Here is a 23,434-nt window from a genome sequence, read left to right as displayed (position 1 = left end):
ATGGAGGACAAGCTATTTTTGGAGGACAATTTGGGCAGGAACTGCTCTTACTTATTCGTGGACAGAGTGGGTTTGTTACCTAAAGAAGGAAGGGGTTACATTATATTTTCACAACTGGCACATTTTCTATCAGCCAGAGGACTGCAGCAATCGAAGGGCTGGCCCCAGCCCTAACAGCTGGACCAAGGGTGAGAGAGGGATGCTTACGACTGCAGGGCTGATGTGGCTGTCAGCTTGAAGAGCAGCCTAGACAGAAGGGCAGAGTCTCACTCTGGCTGTGGCTGCCTTCAGCAGCTGCTCTCTGTTCCCACATCTGGGAACTGAAGCTGGGGGCATGTTTTACAACCTAAAGGCTTCCTGGGTGCTAGGTTTCCAGGTTCTAGAATAACACCCACCCTTCTGCTGGTGCTCAGTGAGGCTGAGAGAGCAGCATCCCTTCTGTGAAGTGTGACAGGATGGACTTACATGTCAGATGCCATCCTGGCACTTGACGCTGGCCTCATGTTGCCACAAGGCTGGAAGAGATAAACACAGCTGATGGTGGAGTCAGTAAAATCTGGGTTCGAGTCTACCCTTTTTCAATATCTTGCTTTGGGACCTCTGGCAAAGGCTTTTAACCTCCTGTTATAACCTAAGAAAATATGGATAAGCATACCTCGGATATGGGAGAAATGAGAATGCTAGTCCACTGTTGGTGGGAAAATAAACTGATTCAGTCACCTTAAAAACAGAACGGAGGTTCCTCAAAAAACTAAAAATAGAACGACCATATGATCCAGTAATCCCACTCCTGGATATATACCCAAAGAAAATGAAAATACTAATTCAAAAAAGACATGTGTACCTCAATGTTCACAGCGGCACTGAGTATAATAGCCAAGATATGCAAGCAATCTAAGTGTCCAGCAGATGAAAGGATTGAAGTTCCCTGGTGGCCTGGCAGTTAAGGACTTGATTTTGTCACTGCTGTGGCTTGGACTGGATCCCTAGCCCAATAACTTCTGCATGCTTTGGGTGCAGCCAAAGAAAAAGAACAAAAACAAAAATAATCCTCCCCCCCAAAACCCCAGATGGATAGAGAAGATGTGATAAATACATACATGTACACACACACACACACACACACACACACACAGGAATATTACTAAGCCATAGAAAAGAGTGAAACTCTCATTTGTAACCACGTGGATGGACCTAGAGGGTATTATTGTACTTAGAGAGATAATACAAAGAATGACAAACACTCTTTGTTAATCTCTAAAATGTGGAATCTAAAAACAAATGAATGCATTATAACAAAACAAAGAAACAAAACGAATACATACCCCATAGCTTTGATATGGTGATTAAATAAGATAATGTGATGCATTTCTTCCACTGGCCTGGCACTGAAGGTACACAGTGAAGGTTGCATAGCTAGAGTAGTTAGGAGAGCTGGAATTCCAGTTCTTCTAACGCAAGGGCCCACGCTGTTGACATGTTGCCGTCAAAGCTGTTTTTGAGGAATCCCTCTGGCTGGCTGGGCTAAGTCAATGGTACGGTGCCCTGCCAGCTCTGGTCATAGCGGTCCATCGAGCAAACATCCATTAACTTACGGTAAGTGCTTCCAGGGACTTCAAGTCCAAAGCAGAAGCAATGTCTACATGGTTTGACTCCCGGTGAACAACTGTGATGAGAAAGTGCATGAGAACAAGCTCTGATCCTTACCACTTCACGCTTCTCCACCTCAAACCAGCGGGAAATTCCAGGTAAACTCTGCACCAAGTATAACGATGTCCTCTCCACCCAGAGACTCTACGAGAAACAAAACAGAGGAAGATCCCAAGTTACCCTTCCTTCTGATTACTGAGCTGTGACTCATGTCTGCCATTGAGTTTTATCACGTTTTCTGCTTTTGCCAGCTTTTCTTTAGTATGCACTCCAGCACTCAGCAATCCCTTTGCACTCGGGAAGCTATCACAGTAAGACAGGGAAGCGTATGTTAATTTCATTGCATATCATCTGGAACTTTTTTTGGGGGTAGAATACAGGATCTACTTCAGGCAGCAAGCTTCAAAATGTAAAAACAGGCCATCACATTGTTTTCTTTACTATTTCTCTAAATTTCTCATTTAAACACTCTCCATTCCTTTGGGGGGGGGGCTAGCTGTTTTTATTTGGAGGGGGTAATGGTATCAGCTAGTCAACACGAGATTAGACTAACACAATCCTCAAGGAGGAAGGGGCTTTAGGAATCACATAGCCTGATCTTTCCATTTTAAAAATGATGATATTAAGCCTCCAAGAGGCAATGTGACCTGCTCAAAGCAACAGTCTCATCACCTGTGGAGGCAGCCCTGGAACCCCTGCACTAGAACTTCTCCATGGCTAGAGCCACTGTAGCATACTTTCTCGTGTTGATCTGCACTGCTCTAATCCAGGAGAATCTGTATTCACAAGCCAGGGCTCCCTCTGGCCAGGATGAGCCTCCCCCAGCCCCCGAAGCGTGAAACCACAACTGCCTTTGGTCAGAGCTGCAGTTGGGAATGAGGTTCTCCTTTATCAAACCAGGCTTCCGCATCTCCACCTCGTGTTTCTTATTTAAGCCAAGCATATTCCCATATGGATAAGGCACTTCACAGAATTCCTGAAATAGTGGCCATTTATTCAACAACAACAAAGGAAAGGATTTCTTTGTGCCAGCCAGGATCTACTGAAAGGAATAGGGCAGAAGCCCTGGGGCAGGAGCCATGCACGCTCTGCTGATGACATGGAGGCAAGCAGATCGAGAAGGAATCAGGGAGGAGAGAAAGGAAGGCTACAGGTGCTGAGGAAAAGCAGAGGAGGAAGCAGGTGGGCACAGCATCCTGTGGGAGGAGGACAGTGCTTCTTAGAGGCGGTGACACGTGAGCGGAATTTTGAAGAGTGCGTAGGAGTTTGCCAGGCGGCGAGTGGGGGAGGCAGCTCAGGCAGCAGGAAGCAGCAGGCACAGAGATGCGAGGGGCTTGTGAAAGGGCAAGAGATGGAGACGTTTGGTGCTGCAGGAGCCCAAGGGGAGGGTGGGCGAGTGGGCTGTGGTGGAGATGAGACTCCTGGAGGGGCGGTTTGGAGCCAGATGCTGAGGGCTGTGAGCCCAGGAATAAGGAGCTGGATTTTTAAAAATGTTAAGGGGGAAACACTACACCACCAAAAAGTACTTAAAGTGACGGCCAAGAGGAAATGTGGTGCAGCAGAAAAAGCCATGGAGAAGGTATCAGAAGGTGTGGGTTCCAGTGCAGGGTCTGGGACAATGAGAACGTGACTCTGAGCAAGTCACCTGCCTGACTCTGGTGGATCTTGGACTTTTTTCTTCACTGCAAATAAAGGCAATGAAAACTACAGTATATACTAATGATCTTTACTTGGAAGCCAAAAAGAAAAATCCAAGTGTTCAAAAGAATTAGAAAATGATTATGGATCTTTTTAGTAACTTACACCCCAGCACTATTTTCTAATGGTTTCCTGGCCTTGATATACAACCTGTCAACCTTCTTACCCAAAGGACTGTGCCCTTTTTTTTTTTTTTTTTTTTGCCATGCCCATAGGCATGCAGAAGTTCCCAGGCCAGGGATCCAACCTATGCCACGGCAGTGACCCAAGCTGCTGCAGTGACAATGCCAGATCCTTAACGCACTCTGCCACAAGGGAACTCCAAAGGATTATGCTTTGCTCAGTCCCATCATAACACTGCAGAACTGCCACAGCTTTCCCTCTGATCACTTGGCTGTGAGTAATTCCTGACATTACTGCTGGGAGCACCGGGAAATGACACTTAGGCAGGGGTGACACGGGGGGGACACATCAGACAATCTCTGCTGATGGTGTCAGGAGAACATTTCCCAGCTTAAGTAGAGACACCTACATTCTTTGCTAGGGGGAAAATACTAACTGGGGATGTGCAGTCTCAGTCTGTCCCTGTTATCAAGGAAAGAGCAGATTATGATTTATCTGTGGAACAATTTTACCCCTCTCCCCCAGTGGGGCTGTAAGAAACCTTGGCCTTTCGGGCTTAGGGAGAATTAGCAAGGCATTTCAGAAGCACTGAGCCAGAGAACTCAATGCATGTGAAGAGTCTATGGTTTGTTCCTACTTCGGGTCCTCTCAGAAGTCCTATCACACACCATTCTAATAAAAAAAGCAGTGGAAGACAGTCCAGAACTCTCCCACTGCACCAGCAGTCTACGCAACACGTCTGTCTCAGAATCTCCTGTTCCTTCTGGTCTATGCATGCCTGTCTCCTGCACCTGAGAATAAATATCCTGAGCTTCCCACCATTGGTTCAGCATGAATGATGAGAGGACTGGAGCTGAACCAGGAAATCTCAAAAAACTGAACTGAGGACCACTGCTGAAAGGGCCATAACTTCAAGGCATCCTCTGAGACCCACTGAGTCAGAATTCCTGGGTTGAGAAATCTGCCTGGTTGGACAGCACCCCATGTCACCGTCATTCAGGACAGAGTTTGAGAACAACTAGTCTAAATCATTTCTGGTCCCTTCTAGTTCTATCACTAGATTCTATTCTGTTCATTTAATTTATTTTTTATGGAAGTACAGTTGATGGACACTGTGTTAGTTTCAGGTGTACAGCACGGTGATTCAGTTATTCAGATATACAGATATATATAGATATACAGATATATATTCTTTTTTCAGATTCTTTTCCCTTATAGGTTTTTACAAGTATTGAGTATAGTTCCCTATACTATACATAGGTCCTTGCTTGTTATCTAATTTACATATATAGTAGTGTGTATATGTTAATCCCAAATTTCTAATCTGTCCCTCCCCACTCCTTCCCCTTGGGTAACTGTTGAATTGGTTTTTTGTTTGTTTTCTTTTTTTTTTTTTTGTCTTTTTGCCTTTTATAGGGCCGCTCCCGCAGCATATGGAGGTTCCCAGGCTAGGGGTCTAATCAGAGCTGCAGCTATCAGCCTACGCCAGAGCCAGAGCAACACCAGATCTAAGCCGAGTCTGCGACCTACATCACAGCTCACGGCACCGCCGGATCCTTAACCCACTGAACGAGGCCAGGGATCGAACCCACAACCTCATGGTTCCTAGTTGAATTTGTTTCTGCTGCGCCACAATGGGAACTCCTATCTGTATTTTTTTTTAATTAAAATTTTTTTTTCCTTTTTTTTCTTGGGCCACACCCATAGCATATGGAAGTTCCCAGGCTAAGAACATCTACGCCATAGCCACAGCAATGCCAGATCCAAGCCTCCTCTGCAACCTAAGCGGCAGCTCATGGCAAAAAGCAGTGTAGCTCTGAAACGCACACTGGATCCTTAACCCACTGAGCAAGGCCAGCGATCAAACCCATGTCCTCATGGATACTAGTTGGGTTCGTTATCGCTGAGCCACGCTGGGAGCTCCCTGTATCTTTTTTTTAAATTCCACATATAAGAGATATCATATGATATTAGACCTGACTCTCTTCTGAGTAAATATTTATCCAACATCTTGCCTTAAGGAGCTCAAAGTCTATCTGAGGAAACTTCAATGTCGTAAGAACTGCCCAGTACCTTGAATTCATTCTCTTTATCTTTGGTGCCTTTGTGAAATGGTCTGTCGTAGCGGAATTTCCAGATGTGATTCACTTTGTAGAAACTTTTGATGTTGTCTGGAACACCCTCTCTCTGCAGGACCTCCTGGCTCTCCGGAATGGGAGTCACAGCGTATATCTGCAAATCTAGGATTAAAGAGTCAAGGAGAAACCCGACTTGGCAAACTGCACGGAAGCCTGCTCCAGCTGAGCTGTGGCAGAGAGAAGGGGATTGGGTAACAATGTGGTGTTTCTATGTGGGGCAAAGTCATTTAAAAAACTACCAAGAAGGTACCAAGAACTCAGTTCACAGCACATCACTTCTCAGACTACAGGCCTTGAAGTAGATTTATGGAGGCAATGCTGACCAACTATCAGTTTGAAATTTCCATGACCTACGAATTTATTTATCAATGATTTTTTTTTTAATGGGATAAGCGAGAATGGCTTAGATCTTGGGTACTGAGGATTGTATTCATTTTAATCCTTGTTGATGTGACACTCTTATCTTTAGTTCATGCATAAGCCCTTTTAAAATTAGAGTGTCAAATAATGTATAAATACCCATGAAACCAAAGATAGTACCCAGTATCGACAGTAATTTTTAAGTTCCTCGTCTCTAGACTTCCCATATTTACAGTAGCCACCCTCCTAAATCTTGTAATGATAAGCAGAGTGTTTAGTTGTATGTGATGTTTTTAAAAATTACATCAAAAGGATATATTTACTTGTATATTTACCTTCCCCTCTTCTCATTCAAAGAAAGATAGCAAAATCTTTTTCCTTACATAATTTCTGGCTTCTGTTCCCTTTAAATTTCTCCTATGAAATGGCATCTGTAATTTTCAGTGGGAGTTTCTGATTTTCTTTAAGATCCTCAGTTCCAGGAAGAGACAGAGGAATTCAGAAAAGAATGCTGGGATGAAATCTCTTTGTTTCTAATGCCTGTGTCATTTCAGTTGAATTGCTCATGTTTAGACAATGGGAGTGTCAATTATACAGCAATTATTAAATGCTGCCCAGGACACCATGGCTAAGAGCCCCGAAAGCTACAGGGGGTACCTCTCTCTCTTCCCTTCACCCAGAATAAAAACATCAAGGGAAAAGGAGCTGAATGATATGTGCCAGTAAGTATAATGCTATCGTTTCCTTGAACTGAAGGAGTTTCTATGGGGTATAGCAGGAAAATTATTCTAAGGGAAATCGCTAGAAAGGGGTTTTAAAAGCAGGGGTGAGATATAGAAAAGTTGAAACTAAAAGGAAAACAATTCTCTAACAGAATACTAAAGGGGTTCCTTTTCAACTGATACCATAATAATAACTAGCACAATTCAGTTTAGAAGGAGCTAAGCTAAAATTAAGATGACAAGAAAGAGGGGGAGGAAGAAGAGGACTATGGAAAAGGGGCCAGTGGCTGAACCACTCGCATGAAATTCCTCTGCTGCTAAAGGCCAGGGTGATCTAACTGGGATCCAGCCCTTCTAGGTGTGGATACACTGAGCTTCGGCCTGGAAGATGGTCTCATCGGGCTGGTTGGCATGTTGCATGGCGATGGCATGGGGGAATTCGTTCAGCATCCTCTGTTGGAAGGCCTCCAGCCTTTCGTAGTCATGCCCTCGACACACAAACTCTTTATTCTGGAGGTGAAACCATAAAAAAAAGAAAAGACTATATAATGAGTGCATTAATTACAGAGAAAAGCCAAAAAATATGGCACTGGCAGTAACCAAGCATATGCCCAACTTCAACAGACTAGAACCAAAAAAAAAAAAATAATAATAAACTGGAACAGTCCAAAAATTTTGTCCAAATACTAAAAATGCAGAGCAAAGGTCATAAGCTTCATTCCCCATTGCTTTTTATTTATTATTATTTTTAAACTTTCTGTCTTTTTCTAGGGCCGCACCTGTGGCATATGGAGGTTCCCAGGCTAGGGGTCCAATTGGAGCTACGCCAGATCCACGGCAACATGGGATCTGAGCCAAGTCTGTGACCTACACCACAGCTCAAGGCAATGCTAGATCCTTAACCCACTGAGCGAGGCCAGGGATCGAACCCCCAACCTCATGGTTTCTAGTTGGATTCGTTAATCACTGAGACACGACGGGAACTCCTTTTTTTTTTTTTTTTTTTTAATGGCTACATCTGCAGCATATGGAAGTTCCTGGGCTAGGGGTCAAGTTGGAGCTACAGCTGCCAGCCTATACCACAGCCACAGCAATGCTGGATCCAAGCCACATCTGCAATCTATGCTGCAGCTTGAGACAATGCCAGATATTTAACCTACTGAGCAAGGCTGGGGATTGAACCCACATCCTCACAATTCGGTGCTGGGTTCTTAACCCACTGAACCACTATGGGAACTCCTTTATTGCTTTTAATAAGTCCCAGCAACACCCCTCACTCTTCTGCTTCTCCTGTGTGAAGTGCAAAGGGGTGGCTGATTCTTAGACCACCCAAATACAAAACAAAGCAATCGTCTTTCCTTTAAATGTTAGTGAACATGTGTTACAGATTATTTTTATAAACTAGACATCAAAGTTGAGTGGATAAATTCTCAATTTGGAAGAAAGGAAAGTAAGCGCAATCTCTAAAAATACATTTTAGGGGAGTTCCCGTCATGGCACAGTGGTTAATGAATCCGACTAGGAACCATGACGTTGCAGGTTCGATCCCTCGCCTTGCTCAGTGGGTTAAGGATCCGGCATTGCCGTGAGCTGTGATGTAGGGTGCAGACACGGCTCGGATCCTGCGTTGCCGTGGCTCTGGCATAGGCCAGTGGCTACAGCTCCGATTGGACCCCTAGCCTGGGAACCTCCATATACCACGAGAGCAGCCCTACAAAAGGCAAAAAGACAAAAAAAAAATTAAAAAAAAATACATTTTAAGTACATTTTCTATAAAGGCCACAGAGATCAGCCTTAACACTTTCACTCCAAGATCCTTCCATGGAAAGGAAGGCTAAGCCCCCAGCATTCCAGCTCTCAATGGGGCTGGCACAGGAGCTGAGCTGGCATCACCAGCTTGACTCAGCCTCCTGTAGCCAGAATTCTGTTGACTGGCCAAAGCTAAGATTTAGGACTTTGAGGCCTTGCTAAATATTGGACAAATCTTTGTCTGGTTGTTGCGTTTGTTTTTGCAATATGTAGAAATATTCTGTGGGGTAGGACTCTCTCTCATCCAGGTAAGAATGGTGAAGGTTCTCCTTGATGGAGGCTACAGAGCTGGAAAGAGAGGTCTATTTTCAACAAGTGCCTTTATGATGTGGTTACAGATTGGCAGGAACTCTTTCTGACAGTTTAATGATGATGAGATTATAACTGCTGAGCAGCGTCATTGACTAGGCACTCTGCGCATCTTATTTAACCCAAGTGAACTTGAGAGCTCCACCCGCCCCCCAATTTATAATTGGGAACTGAGGATCAAGAGTGCTTCATACTTTGTCCACGTGTGCTAGCTTCACGCTCAGGTCTGCGTGCAAAGCCTGAGCTCTCTCTGTTCTGAATGTGGCCTCGTACGTCCAGGAAAAGCTCCTCAGAGCTGAGGACACCAAGAAAGATTGTGAGAGAACATGCCCTGAAGATCTTTAAGAACAAAGGAGAGTGATTTGTGGTCTGGGGAATTAAGAACCAAGGCTCTCAGCCTTTCTCAGCTCTGGGAGGTTTCTGTGATTGTGCCAAATGCCAACAGAGGAAGAACTCTGGGCCAAAGCGAGGAAGTCAGAAATCACCCGTGGGCAGGGAAAAAGCCCCTGCAGACAAGGAGAGGAAACAACAGCAGGACTGGGCTCGGTGAACCTGCCATAATTCTCCACAAACCTCTAAATAAATCATGATCCTTTGAAAGACACAAGCTGACACAGTACTCCCTAGAAATCAGGTCCCCCAAACAATCCTCTCTTCAAAACTTTCTTGATAGAAGTCATAACTTTCTCTTCTTCTTCTTTTTTTTTTTTTTTTTTGCCATTTCTTGGGCTGCTCCCACGGCACATGGAGGTTCCCAGGCTAGGGGTCTAATTGGAGCTGTAGCCACCGGCCTACGCCAGAGCCACAGTAATGCGGGATCCGAGCCGAATCTGCAACCTACACCACAGCCCACGGCAACACCGGATCATTAACCCACTGGGCAAGGGCAGGGATCGAACCCGCCACCTCATGGTTCCTAGTTGGATTCGTTAACCACTGTGCTACGACGGGAACTCCCTTCTTCTTTTTTTAATGGCCGCACCTGCAGCATTCCCAGGCCAGGGATTGAATCTGAGCAGCCGCTGCGACCTACGCCAGATTCTCTAACCCACTGTGCCAGGACGGGGGTTGAACCCACACCTCCAAAGATAATAAAGTTGCTTTATAAAATAAGACAATACATACCTTCCTGCATATTACAGAAATCCTCCAATAAATGTTAGAATACCCCAAAAATTGAAACAGCTTTAAAGTAATGCAACAGTTTATAAAATCAAAGGAGTTACTCTAAGCACAAAGTCATTCTCTGGTATTAAGAAATCATTTTTCAGGAGTTCCCGTCATGGCTCAGTGGTTAAGGAATCCGACTGGGAACCAGGGGGTTGTGGTTCAATCTCTGTCCTTGCTCAGTGGGTTAAGGATCCGGTGTTGCTGTGAGCTGTGGTGTGGGTCGCAGACATAGCTCGGATCCCATGTTGCTGTGGCTCTGGTGCAGGCCGGTGGCTACAGCTCCGATTCAACCCCTAGCCTGGGAACCTCCACGTGCCGTGGATGCAGCCCTAGAAAAGATTAAAAAAAAAAATCATTTTGGAATAAATATAAATTTGGGGTCTTATTTATTTAAAAAAATTTTTTTAGCCACTCTGCAGCATATGGAGTTCTGGGCTAGGGATCAGTTACAAGCCACAGTTGTGATCTAAGCTGCAGCTGTGCCGGGCTGGGGATCGAACCTGCATCCCAGCGTATTGGCGGCGATCCCGTTGTGCCACAGCAGGAACTCCTGTGTCTGATATTTGAATTGCTGATAAATAAAAAAGAATTAAGCATTTCCACCACTTTTTTTTTTAAAAACAGCTTTACTGAGATACAGTTCGCATAGCACAAAATTCACCCTTTTAAAGTATGCAACTCGGTTTTAGTATATTCACAGAGGTGAGCAACCATCAAGCCCTAATCTCTGAATATTTTCACTATGTCAAAAAGAAACTTGTACTAATTAGCAGTCATTCCCTATTTCCCCCTCCCCTCAGCCCTTGGCAACCACTAATCTATTTTCTGTTTCCATGGATTTGCCTATTCTGGACATTTCATATAAATGGAATTACATAACATGTGGCCTCTTGTGACTGGCTTCATAATAGTCTCAAGGTTCACTCGTTTTGTAGCATAAATCAGCATTTCATTCCTTTCTTCCTGCTGAATATTCCATTGCACAGCTATGCCATACTTAGTTTATCCATTCATCAGTGAATGGACATTTGGGCTGCTTCCATTTTTTGGCAATTATGAATAATGCTGTTACGAATACTTGTTTCCATGTCTTTATGTGGCCCTATGTTTTCAATTCTCTTGATTATATATACCTAGGAGTGGAATTTCTGGGTCATATTTTTAATGCTTAATTTTTAAATTGCCTTTTTTGGGGGAAAGCAAGTACATGCTTATGGTATAAAAAAAAAAATCCCAAATAATACAGGGCATACAACGAAAAGTGAATCTCTTTCCCATCCCTGACCTCAGTCATTGTCCTCAGACAAATCAGTATTCAAAGATATTCTACGCATATAAAACATTGTCAATAAAGAACCCACTTGCCATGAGAGCGAAAAAAACTACTTTGGTCATACAATTATATACATGTATTCATTTATTTGAGCTTTAAACATTAAGTGGAAATATGTTAAACAACAAAAGGAAATTATTAAAGTTGGTAATTGTTTCTTTTTAAATCAAAGAACAGATTATAATCTGCTTTCCTAAATAAAGGTCAATCCTCATGCTTCTGAAGGGTGCAGTGCTCTTTAGAAACCAATAGAGGGTGACCCTTCCCTTTCATTTGGAAGAAAATGCCATTTATTTATGAAAAATCTGTTTCAAAAGAATGACGATACAGAGATTGATTTATTCCAATTGATTTTTTAATAAAATTTATTTTATTAGCTGATGCTGTCTTCTGGTTTGCTAAATTTACTTTAAAGTTATGGCTCTACTAAACTACTTCTGATTTTTAAAAATCTTTTTTTTTTTTTTTTGCTTTCTAGGGCCGCACCCATAGCAAGTGGAGGTTCCCAGGCTAGGGGTCAAATCAGAGCTACAGCTGCCGGCCTACGCCAGAGCCACAGCAACACCAGATCCAAGTCGCATCTGTGACCTACACAGCTCATGGCAATGCCGGATCCTTAACCCACTGAGTGATGAGGCCAAGAATCGAACCCATAACCTCATGGTTCCTAGCCGGATTCGTTTCCGCTGTGCCATGATGGGAACTCCCTGATTTTTAAAAATCTTTACACTTTTATTTTATACTAATTGCACACACTAGATAGACGTCTAGGATACTTCATAATATAGTTGCCAGTTGAATTTAGAATTTGATCTAGGCTATAATATGACTTTTGTGGGCTTCTTTATCCATAAAAATCATATTGTATGACTGATTTGATAGAAAGACAAATATACCAATAATAATGTATAATATACATTATAATATACATTTTAATATCTTTAACCTAAAAGTCCACTCTTTTCTTCTGGTTTTTAAAATAAATTCAAACAGTTTTATGGGCTATCTAAAAATATTAGTCTCTAAACATTATACCTACCATGCATAGTGGATGAGGTAGCCCTGAGTATTGAGGGAAACGTAATCTATGTTACGATTTTTGAGTCAAGTGGGGAAAAGGGGTCTCCTGCAGCACAGTCATGCCTGCACCCTCCTGTGGGGTCTCTGGCTCTCTGTGCCGCCCACAGCTTTAGAATGCCCGACCTTCCTCTTAGAACCTGGACCCAGGCCCATGCACTCTGCAGGGGGTGGCTAATGACAGCCCAGGACCACCATGTCCCTCTTTCAGACTTTGTCTTTCAAATTCGGCAAGTGTTCTAAACTTGCCATTATTTTTGAGTTGGAATCGAGCTTTCCTCTGTGTTTAGGCAGGTCCACCTGCAGAGCCAACACTGTGACCACACACGTTGTGGGGATCCTCTTCTAAGCCAACAAAGAGGGTTTGCTTGTGTCTGGGTGGCACCTGAATACACGGTCATTTCCATCAATTAAAAATGACTGATTTGGGAGTTTCCTGGTGGCTCAGCCTGTTAAGGACTTGCTGTTGTCGCCACTGTGGCATGGGTTCAATCCCTGGCCCTGGAACTTCCCCATGCCATAGGTGTGGCTGGGAAGAAAAGAGACTGATTTGTTATTTACGTGTTTGTTCTATGTAATACTTAATGAATCTTTGCCCATGGTGTCTGGATAATATATACATATATATATATACACACACACACACACACACACACACACGAAACCATTATTATGAGAGCCAGATAAGTTATTGTTAAAGAAACAATGAAGTCAAATCTTTCCCCTTTCTCTTCTCCTTCAAGTACCCCTAACCTATATCCATTCATATGTACTGACAGTTAAAGCAAAATATTTAGGGCAAAACAAATACCAAAATATTAAGATTTAAAGTTTGTAGTGAGGAGTTCCTGTCATGGCTCAGTGGTAACCAACCCAACTAGTATCCATGAGGATGTGGGTTCGATCCCTGCCCTTGTTCAGTGGGTTAAGGATCTGGCGTTGCCTTGAGCCGTGGTGTAGGTCACAGAAGTGGCTCGGAGCCCACGTTGCTGTGGCTGTGGTGTAGGCCGGCAGCTGCAGCTCCGATCCGACCCCTAGTCTGGGAACTTCCATAGGCCGTGGGGGTACCCCTAAAAAAGACCTCCAAAATAAATAAATAAAAATAAAAAAATAAATAAAGTTTGCAGTGAGTTCACTCAATGTTACAAATTATCCCAGGCACTTCTTAGTTGCTTGGGATGGTGCATCTCTGCTCCCAACCAATGGTTTTATATAAGTAAGCATACGAGCGATGTTACATATTGAAGTGTGACCTAAGCATTTAAGCATACGAGGTCCTACTACCTGGCCACAAGGTGAACAATGGTAAGAATGGAGTCAAGTATTTTATTATCCAGTAGTACTTTAGAATATCTGGAAATTTTTCTTTTGTAGAAACAGTTTATAGCAATGAATTGGATCTCCTTGTGGATGACATTTATCGTGTCACAAAAACAACTAGGCCAAGCAAGGCTGTTCCCATGATTCTGGAGGGAGAGTTTCTACATGACGTGAAACCACAATGTTTTCGATCGTTTGCAATTCTCAGACCTTGCAACACCTGCCATTTTTCTCTCATGCTAACTCCATGGGAATCGCACCGAATAGGACAGTCAACACCAATCATACACATAGAAAAAACTGCAATTACCAAAGAAGGCTCATAAAATATAGGAAGCTTAGAAACTTAAGAAGAAAAATAAAATGACTGTTTCAAATCTCGGGAAATTATTCAAATCTTGGGAAATTATTCAAAACATGACAGGGCATTTGGAGTTCCTGTTATGGCTCAGTGGTTAATGAATCTGACTAGGAACCATGAGGTTGCAGGTTCGATCCCTGGGCTCGCTCAATGGGTTAAGGAGCCAGCGTTGCCATGAACTGTGGTGTAGGTCGCAGACGCGGCTCGGATCCCCGGTTGCTGTGGCTCTGGTGTAGGCCGGCAGCTACAGCTCCGATTTGACCCCTAGCCTGGGAACCTCCATATGCCACAGGTGTGGCCCTAGAAAAGACAAAACAAAAAAAGAAACAAAAAAAAAGAAACAAGGAAGGCTTTCTAGCTTAGTATGGTCTTTGCAAACACAATCTCATGATGTGATTGTCTATCTTATAGGATACAATGTCATTAACATTTTAGTTTCTTTGACTGGCATATCTATGTTGGAAGTATGAAAGCAAATTAAACAGTAAATTACTTACTCTTAAGAAAAATGGAAACTTTTTCCCGTAAAATCCAACTCTGAAGAACTCTGGCTCAAGACGTTGCTGGTCCATAATTTTGTCATACAAAGAGGCTTCCATCATCTAGTAAAGCACAGGAGATGTTTTAATCATCTTACCTCATCTTTCAGCTCCATCACTTTATAGAAGAAGACATTTCCTCTATAAAAAGGAGAAGGTCATTTTAATTGATTCCCTTTCGATCCTTTAAGGTGGGGATCGGCAAACTTATTCTGCAAATGGCCAGACAATACATATTCCAGGCTTTGCAGGCTACATGGTCCCTGTTACCACTACTCAACTCTGTGAGGCCCACAGGCTGTAGTTGCCTGACCCTGCTTTAAAGGGTTGAGTATATTATTACATGTGCTCATCCAGAGCATGTTTTCTCCGCAGTCTATTGAGGAAATATTTTCTTCACCATCAAATAAAAAAGAACATGACCTCTTAGAGGCAAAACCGTTCTGGAGCATTCTCATGCTAGATGTTGTCACCTGTGAATTCAGTTCTCCTGGGTCACGGTGTTTATTTTATTTCAGGACATGTGGCAGGTGCAACGTTGTACAGGGTGGACAGGGACAACGTGACAAACCAAACCAAAGGGGGCCCATAGTGCAAAGTGCTATCTGGGCTGAAAGCTCTTAAGTGTGTCTCTCACAACATTGGAACTAGGAAGTACGTAAAGCTTATGGTTTCCCATTCGTGGTATTATCCTCCCCAGGGTTCCCAGAGAGAGACTAATATTGCACTTGAAAACATCCCCCCTCCCCCCGCCCCTGGTAACAGCACCCAAAAGAGCAGTTGGCATGAAGTGTAATGCTTTGGGTTTATAAAAATCTTAGCATCTATGGCACCCAAGGGTTCTCACGGGTAAACATTGTAACCTCGCTTCTATTCTGGGGACGGGATGCCAAGAGAAGCACAGCAACGTTTTCATATAAAACTGCAGGGCCTGCCAGAGCGAGCAGGATGGACCAAAGTTAAGACCAAGTTTTTTTCCTCCTTGGTCTTCATGTTAGGAGAGGTACTGATGAAGTGCTGACGTGAAATAAGAGGTCAAACGTACCAGGCCAGCTCCCAGCAGCTCAATAAGTGACTTGTGGTGTAAGGGATTTTGAGCTGTTAAAGCTTGATGATATCATCTCTTAAACTGCTATCTCAGAATTAAAAGGCAACATCATCATCTTTTAAAAAATATATATATATATATATATATAAAAGCTGACGATCCTGGAGTTCCTATTGTGGCTCAGTGGTAATGCACCTGACTAGGATCCATGAGGACATGGGATTCAATCCCTGACCTTGTTCAGTGGGCAAAGGATCCGGTGTTGCCGTGAGCTGCGGTGTAGGTCGCAGACAAGGCTCAGATCTGGCATGGCTGTGGTGGGAGCTGCAGCTCGGATTCGACCCCTGGCTTGGGAACTACCATATGCCGCGGGTGCAGCCCTGAAAAAAAAAAAAAAAGGAAAAGAAAAGAAAAGAAAAAAAGAAAGAAAAAGCAAAGTTGATTCTGTCTTAGAAACCCTAAAGTGGTACAAGATGACACAAAATGTTCATGACTTTAAAGAATACAGACTTGAGGACCAGAGGGACTGGCTTGAACCTGAAGAGGGTATAAAACGTTTGGTTCAGGGACAGAGAATATTAAACTCCTTGAGCTCTTGGGGACTAAGACTTTCGTTTCAGTTTAGCAGATAAAAACATATTTCTGAAGCTAAAAATATTTGACACCTATAGCAGCTAGCCCCCAAATATTTAAAAATGGGTCAGCGAGCTATTTCTACTATTTGGCTAGGCAGATGATGGGACTAAGAATGGCATGCTGTTATAGAGATTTGGTTACCAGTGGCAAGCTCTTTAAACAGTGTGCAGAGTTCCCCCTAATAAATGGTAAGTATTAATTCTGGGTTAAATTTTATATTTCAGAGGTCAGATGTAGAGTTTGGAAGGGAACAGGGGCTTACTTTTTTTTTTAAGACAAGTGGTTTTTTATTTAAAAATTTAATTGTAATATAGTTGACACTTTTTGTATACTAATCAGAAGCATCACAAAGATCATTGGGCTCTGTCTCGGTATAAACAGGAGTTTGTTTCAGAGGAAAAGCATCCTTAAAAAGCGATCTACCATACCCATCAAGATGATCACAGAGTTAATTTCACAGCATCACAAGGGAAAGCTAATCGAAAGAGGATCCCCAAATCCAATCAGGATGCATCCTGGTACCTTACCCTCATCTTGCTCAAGTTTCTGTAGTCATAGTAACTCTCGTACTGCTCTGCAATCTTCCGGCACAATATGATACCATTCTCCCAACACTGTGGACCAGTGAATGACAGAAATGTTAACGATGGCACAACATTTACTAACTTCCACCCAGAGGTCAGGAGGTGACCGCTTGCAGCGGATCAAGCTTCACTTCTTAACCTTTATAACCTACCCTTAACAGTATCATTGCAATTTTCAGCATGAAAACAGCATGTAATTAACATGTAACTTCTTAATAATCTATAGAAAGTTGGAAATGATAAATCACCACAAGCCATTAACATATGGTGCAAAAATAACATTTTCTGGTGTCATTTCAGAATTATCACCTTGAAATGACGGCAGCTCTACAATGGTCAAGGTAAGGAGTCCACAGACCCTCAGCTCTGAAGTAGAGGGAACTGCCACTGACCCCTAAGGCCCAATTATCCACAACTGGCACAGTGGATTCTTTGTTTGACCCAACTGTACTTGTAAATTGTGAAGGTCTAGCCAAGCTGGTTACTCTCAATAGAAATGCAAAAACCCTAGCCTTTGATCAACTCATGTGTTGGCAATTTTTTTCCCCAGACAGTCAAGACAGTAGGCTTTGTGGGCCATGTAGCCTTTGTCACAAACAACTACTCAACTGCCATTAAAGCATTAAAACAGCCATAGACACACGAGCTTGGGGATGTTGCAAGAAAACTTTAATCTATAGAGAATGAAGTGTGAATTTCATGTAATTTTCACATGTCAAAACTTTTTCTTCTTCTGATTTTTTCCAACCATTTAAAAATGTAAAAGTGAATCTTAGACTGTGAGCCGAACAGAAACAGGCAGCAAACCATTTGACCCATGGGCTGTAGTCTCCCAGCCCTGATCCAGCAGAAGCTCGTGGGACTGGGCCAAAAGGCAGAACCAGAGGTTTTGCAACAGCTTATCCTACAGGTGACAACTTTACTGCAGAGAGGTACAGAGGCATTTCTTTGCTGGTAATGTAGAGAATGCTATGTGAGCGTAGTTTGATAAATAATAGAGGAACGTAGGAAAGAAGACATGCATTTGCATCAAATTTTTAGGTGTACCCAATTACGTTTTGTAAAAGAATGACAGTCACTGGTTGTATGTTTATTTCCTGTTTAACCTTGGCACTTTGGAAGATATATTTAAGACATGTATCACCAAAGCATCCAAGTATTCAACTGGGGTCAGATTCGCAATTATGTTTCCCTAAAGAATAAAAGGAAAAAACCCTTGAAGAGGAAAGGGTGCAGGGGGTCATGTGCTGAATTGCTTTATTAGCTCAGTGAGGTTTTTTAACACCTCATGGCAACAACCTCAAGTATATGACACGATGTCATAAGATTCTGTAAACAAATTTAGTTTCATTTATTTTACCTTGAGAAAAAGTAGAATGGAGCCAAATACTATATACATTTGGGGAGTTGAGTGAGGTGTGATATCGTTTCTCAGGTAATAAAATGTCTGGGTATCCAAACCCCTAATCAGTGTTTCTCAAAGTGGGCTTCAATGTTCATACAGAGTGGAATTTCCTGGCGTTCTCGTTAAAAGAGCAGAATTCCCTGCTCCAAGCCAGGCCAGGAGTTCCTGCTGTGGCGTGATGGGTTAATGACCCGGTTTGCCTCTGTGGCATTGCTAGTTCAATCCCCAGTCTGGTGCAGCAGGTTAAGGATCCTGCGTTGCTGCAATTGTTTCATAGGCTTTAGATGCGGCTTGGATTGATAACCTGGCCTAGGAACTTTCATATGCTGTGGCTGTGGCTGCAGGGGGGAAAAAAGCCAGGTCAACTTAATCAGAATGGCCAGGGGTGGGGCCTGGGAATCTGAATTTCAACAAGCTCTTGGGGATCTTTAATACATGTTAAAGAAATCACGGGAGTGGTGACCATCTATGAACTACGAATAAAGGAAGCATTCCCACTGTGGCTCAGTGGGTTAAGAATCTGACATATGTCCATGAGGATACAGGTTCAATCCCAGGCCTCGCTCAGTGAGTCAAGGATCTGGCATTGCCACAAGCTGCAGCGTAGGTCACAAATGCGGCTTATAGCTGGTGTGGCTGTGGCTGTGGCATAGGCCTGAAGCTGCAGCTTCAGTTCGACTCCTGATGCAGGAACATCCATATGTTGCAGGAGTGGCTGTAAAAAAAAAAAGGGGGGGGGGAAATGTGACACCCACACAATAGCCGTGGGTGGGGCCACAGGTGGGTGGGGCCGCTCACCTTGCCTCTGTCAAAGTTCTGGATGATGGCCAGGTGCAGGTGCTCCTTGCGCTGCCATTCGGTTTGCATGGGGTAGGTCAGGAATTCCCGGAGGGGCCGATCAGACCATTCCAGCAGCTCATCATATAGCAGGAGAGTATAGGCAGCCTCTGAAAGTCAAGTGGGAAGCGAGATCAACACAGGACCCCAAACAACTCCCCTCAAATGGGCCTGGTTTGGGACAAACTGCAGAAAATACCACTTTCTGAATTTCATGATCCTGAAGAAAACAACGTCTAGAATATTTGCACAAGAAAGTTAATGAATGTTGAGTTCCCCATGGAGATGGAATTATCAGAGATTTGTGTATAATCATGCGGTTTCTCTCTTTCCTTTTCCTTCTTTCTTTTTCCACAATACTCATAGGCTACTGGTGTCATAAAAATGTTTAAAGATATGAGAGTTCCCTTTGCGCCTCGGCAGGTTAAGAACCCGACTAGCTATCCATGAATGCAGGTTTGATCCCTGGTCTCACTCAGTGGGTTGAGGATCTGGCGTTGCTGTGAGCTCTGGGGTAGGTCACAGACCTGGCTCAGATCTGACGTTGCTGTGGCTGTGGTGTAGGCTGGCAGCTGTAACTCCGATTCGATTCCTAGCCTGGAACTTCCACACGCTGCAGGTGCAGCCCTAAAAAGACAAAAAAAAAAAAAAAAAGTCTTCTGTAGCTGGTTCAAAGATGTAGGGGAGACATGCCTTTGCCTGGTAGGGGAGTTCGCTGGTAAAGCCTTGGGGCGGGACTATGGGCATCTTCCCAAGGGCGTGTTCAGGAAACAAAGAATGATAGCTAAGTTCTTCTGGATAATGAAAAACTAAAAAATTTGAAAGTTGTGTGTGGGAGCGTGTGTGTCAGGGCACAGGCAGAATGTAGGAGGCGCAAAGCTAAAGAGGACCTGAGTCTGGAGAAAGAAAAATTTTTTAAGTTCAGCAACAGAGGAGGGATTAGAAAGGGTAAAAGTGTTGGATGAGAAGTGCATGCATGTGTGTGTGAGTGAGAGAGACAGACGGACAGACAGAGAGACATGGAGGAGGGAAGGAAGGCACCGTGAGAGCTGTGTGATATTGTTCTCAGGTGGCTGTGGATGAGAAGATTGAATCCTAACTGCTTGATGTAGGTCCCCAGTACCTGTCCCTTTGGAGAAAGAATTCGACAAAGCGACTGAGAGTAGGGGAGGCAAAGAAGTGTTTATTAAGAGGGAAGAGAGAGAAGATAAGTGTGGAGAAGCACAGGCAGGCCCTGTTTCGGGGGTGGTGAGCGGAGAGATAGAAACAGAAAGAGAGGAAGACAGTGCCATGAGCTTTGGAGCTTTGGTTTAAATCACTTGTATGGGGACAGTCCTTCTGGGCCTCCTCTGGCCAATCAGCTTGCATTGTCTGGCCGTGAGCACACATGTGGCCTGATTCGGGGCCTTCCCCTGTGTGCAAGCACATTTCTTAGCCCAGGATGGATCCTCGTGCAGGGGTCTCTGGGCACCTGACAGGGTGCATATGGTCTGGTGCCCCTCTCTTCTCCGACCCCTGGGAACTTTCCTGTGGCATGTAGTTCTGGAGGTTATCCTTGACCTCAAGAATGAGAAACAGGTGGTCTCCATAGTTTATCCAAGCAAGACACAGCTTCTCCTTGCTCCTGCCATCATTTTTTTTTTCTTGCTTTTTAGGGCTGCTGCACCTGTGGCATATGGAAGTTCCCAGGTCAGGGGTTGAACCCAAGCTACAGCTGCCAGCTTAGGCCTCAGACACAACAACAACATGGAATCTGAGCCATGTGTGTAATTTATACCACAGCTCATGACAACACCCAATTCCACTGAGCGAGGCCAGGGATGGAACCCAAGTCCTCATGGATACTAGTTGGGGTCGTTACCACTGAGCCATGCCATAATTCCCCTGGCATAATCTTTCATCTTGAAGTTATCTGTCCACAGGGAACAGATTACAGTTGCTCTGCCTGGGACCCATCTACCTCCTGTCTCAATGACTCCCCTGGTTGGCCTCACGAATCTTTGGCAAAGGCTACTCAAATCAGGACTTGTTCAGGGTGGTTGGGATTTCTTGGGAAAACATGTAAAGAGATGATATTCTAAACATACATGTAGAAATGGTGACACATAAGCTTAAGCGTAGTTGACAGGTAATGTCTTTAAGAGAATACTTGCTATTCTGCAGGTCTCTTCCTGAACCATTAATATGGCCAAATCGATCAAGAAGCGGAACCAGAATTCATTGCCATTGATGAAGGACTAGAGTAATTTTTCCCCTCCAACACAACAATAGCCAACTCATTTACTAAACTGAATAAAATGAACAAGCCCTTATGTTATAATCCCTCTATGTGTCTCAAAAGACACAGGAGTAGCTTTCAATGCACTATCAATAAATGGTAATCCTTTTTCCTCATTTCTTTGCCTTAAGGGTCACTACACATAAAGCTCTTAAGTAACGTGTTAAGTCCTAGTATTATGATTTAGCTCCGTCAATGTATAAAATATAGTTGTGATAAGAAAGGTCTGGATTCTTATCACTTTCCTCATCTCTAATGGTAGAAGGCCGGGAGGCACAGGCTCTGGCCTTTTTTCTTTTTAATTACCTTTGGTGACGCTCCAGTCTGTGGCTTCAATGATTGTTGCAAGAGCTTTCATCACCCACCAGCAGTCTCTCATTCCCCACCACTCAGTCTGTGCCCTGTTACCAATACGATTTCCTCCACTGCAAACGATCATGCTGCTCCCATGATTAAGACTAGCCACTAATACTAATACTAATTCTCCATAGCTAATTGGATAAATTTTGACTTCCTAAAGGGACAGAGAAGGCTGCACGCCATAGAGTAGGAGAAGGAGCCCACCACTGTCTCCCTTAAGACGCCTCGAGCCCCCTTTTATCACATCATCAAGTTTTGCTGAAGGAAACAAGATGCATCCTGATCTAGACATAGCTGCCTAACAGGGACAGAGGCGCCTTGTGCTGCCTGAGCTCTGGACAAACTCTTTTATACAGTGAGACAGACAGAGCGTCCCTAGAGGGTGTTGCTTAATTGGTGGATGCAGAAACAGCCATGCTGCCGCAGTGTAGGTTGCCATGGCAGACTGCTTGAGACAGAACAAGAATGATGATGATAATAAGCAGAACATCATAGTTGCGCTGTACTTGAAGAGCCTTCTAGTTTTTTCTGAGGTCTCCTGAGATCATTTCCTAATCTTCTAATTCCCCACACATCCTTATCACATGAAGCGTCTAAGAAAACCCCACGTATGTCTTTGTTCTTCCATCCCCACGCTTTGCTCCTGCCATGGGAACAAACTATGGTTCCCCTCACTTACCACAGCAACTAACACCTAAGGCCCTTCAGAGCCTTTCCCTTTTATCTACTGAATAACTCCTATCCTCTTAATGACAGAGCAGGAATTATCATCTTTGTCTCTCGGATTTCTTTTGTGTCTCCCTGATGGGAATGAAACACATCCACCTGCCATATCACTAAACAAAGGATGTTGCAGCCACCAGGCTACCACATTATAGCTGACCAAAGAGTGAGCCCCAGGGACCTTGGGATGGAAACAAAGAATACTGCCATCTAGGAGTCAAGGGCTGCAGCCACCCTGAGACCACGCCTGAGGAGACTCAGAAGGAGAGGGCACAGGATCCTGGCCCCAGAGAGCTAAGGTGCATATCAAAGGAAGGACTTCAGGGAGCCTAGACTCTTGCAGATTTTTTTTTTTTTTTGAATGATTTCAGTGAGCCTAGACCCTCCCATAGATAGAAAAGCACTAATTCCTTAATTTGAGATCATCTGGTTTTCTTTTATTAACAGTAATCTTCTGATGTTCTGGCTACCCAGCTTCTGTTGCAAAAACTCGTATGTACCCTGGCTCACCCCCTCCCCCTTTTCTTCTACTGAGCCGTCCCTTGGTTCTGAGTTGCTGTGTCGTGGGCTTAAGTCCTCAGATTTGTCCACTGCCTAAAACATAACTCTCAACCTTAAGGTTGTGCCTTTTTTTTTCAGTGGGCACAGAGTACTCAAAAAATATCCCTGAGACTAAGCATGTCACAGTGAAAAGGAAGAGGGGTGAGGGCTGATGGAACTCCACCCCACAGCTGAAGCCTGCAGCTGCCCACAGGGAGGGACGTAAAAGGCAATGAAGGTCAAATTCACAGACACAGAAAGTGCCAGGGACTGGGGGAGGGGGACATGGGAAGTTATTATTTAATGGCTATAGGCTTTTGGTTTGGGCAGGCGAGAAAGTTCTAGAGATGGATGGGGGCGATGGTTCACAACAATGTGAGTATACCTAATGCCACTGAGCTGTACACAAAATGG

At 43.8% G+C, this 23,434-nt stretch overlaps 1 protein-coding gene across 2 annotated transcripts in view; it reads right to left on the bottom strand.

The window, feature by feature from the left end:
* Window positions 1–23,434, bottom strand: part of DOCK4 (dedicator of cytokinesis 4) — a 469,573-nt gene that overhangs the window by 28,310 nt on the left and 417,829 nt on the right. For both annotated transcript variants that reach the window (XM_047763518.1, XM_047763519.1), the window contains exons 36-41: window positions 19,081–19,229; window positions 16,821–16,907; window positions 14,568–14,672; window positions 7,060–7,201; window positions 5,545–5,711; window positions 1,708–1,794 (exon numbers count right to left, since the gene is read on the bottom strand). In XM_047763518.1, coding sequence (XP_047619474.1) covers window positions 1,708–1,794; window positions 5,545–5,711; window positions 7,060–7,201; window positions 14,568–14,672; window positions 16,821–16,907; window positions 19,081–19,229 — 737 coding nt within the window. The remainder of the gene's footprint in view (window positions 1–1,707; window positions 1,795–5,544; window positions 5,712–7,059; window positions 7,202–14,567; window positions 14,673–16,820; window positions 16,908–19,080; window positions 19,230–23,434) is intronic.

This window comes from Phacochoerus africanus, chromosome 16 (genome assembly GCF_016906955.1).
Source record: "Phacochoerus africanus isolate WHEZ1 chromosome 16, ROS_Pafr_v1, whole genome shotgun sequence".
Taxonomy (NCBI): Eukaryota; Metazoa; Chordata; class Mammalia; order Artiodactyla; family Suidae; genus Phacochoerus; species Phacochoerus africanus.
Note: the sequence above shows the minus strand (reverse complement) of the source record. Positions and strands in the feature narration are given on the sequence as shown.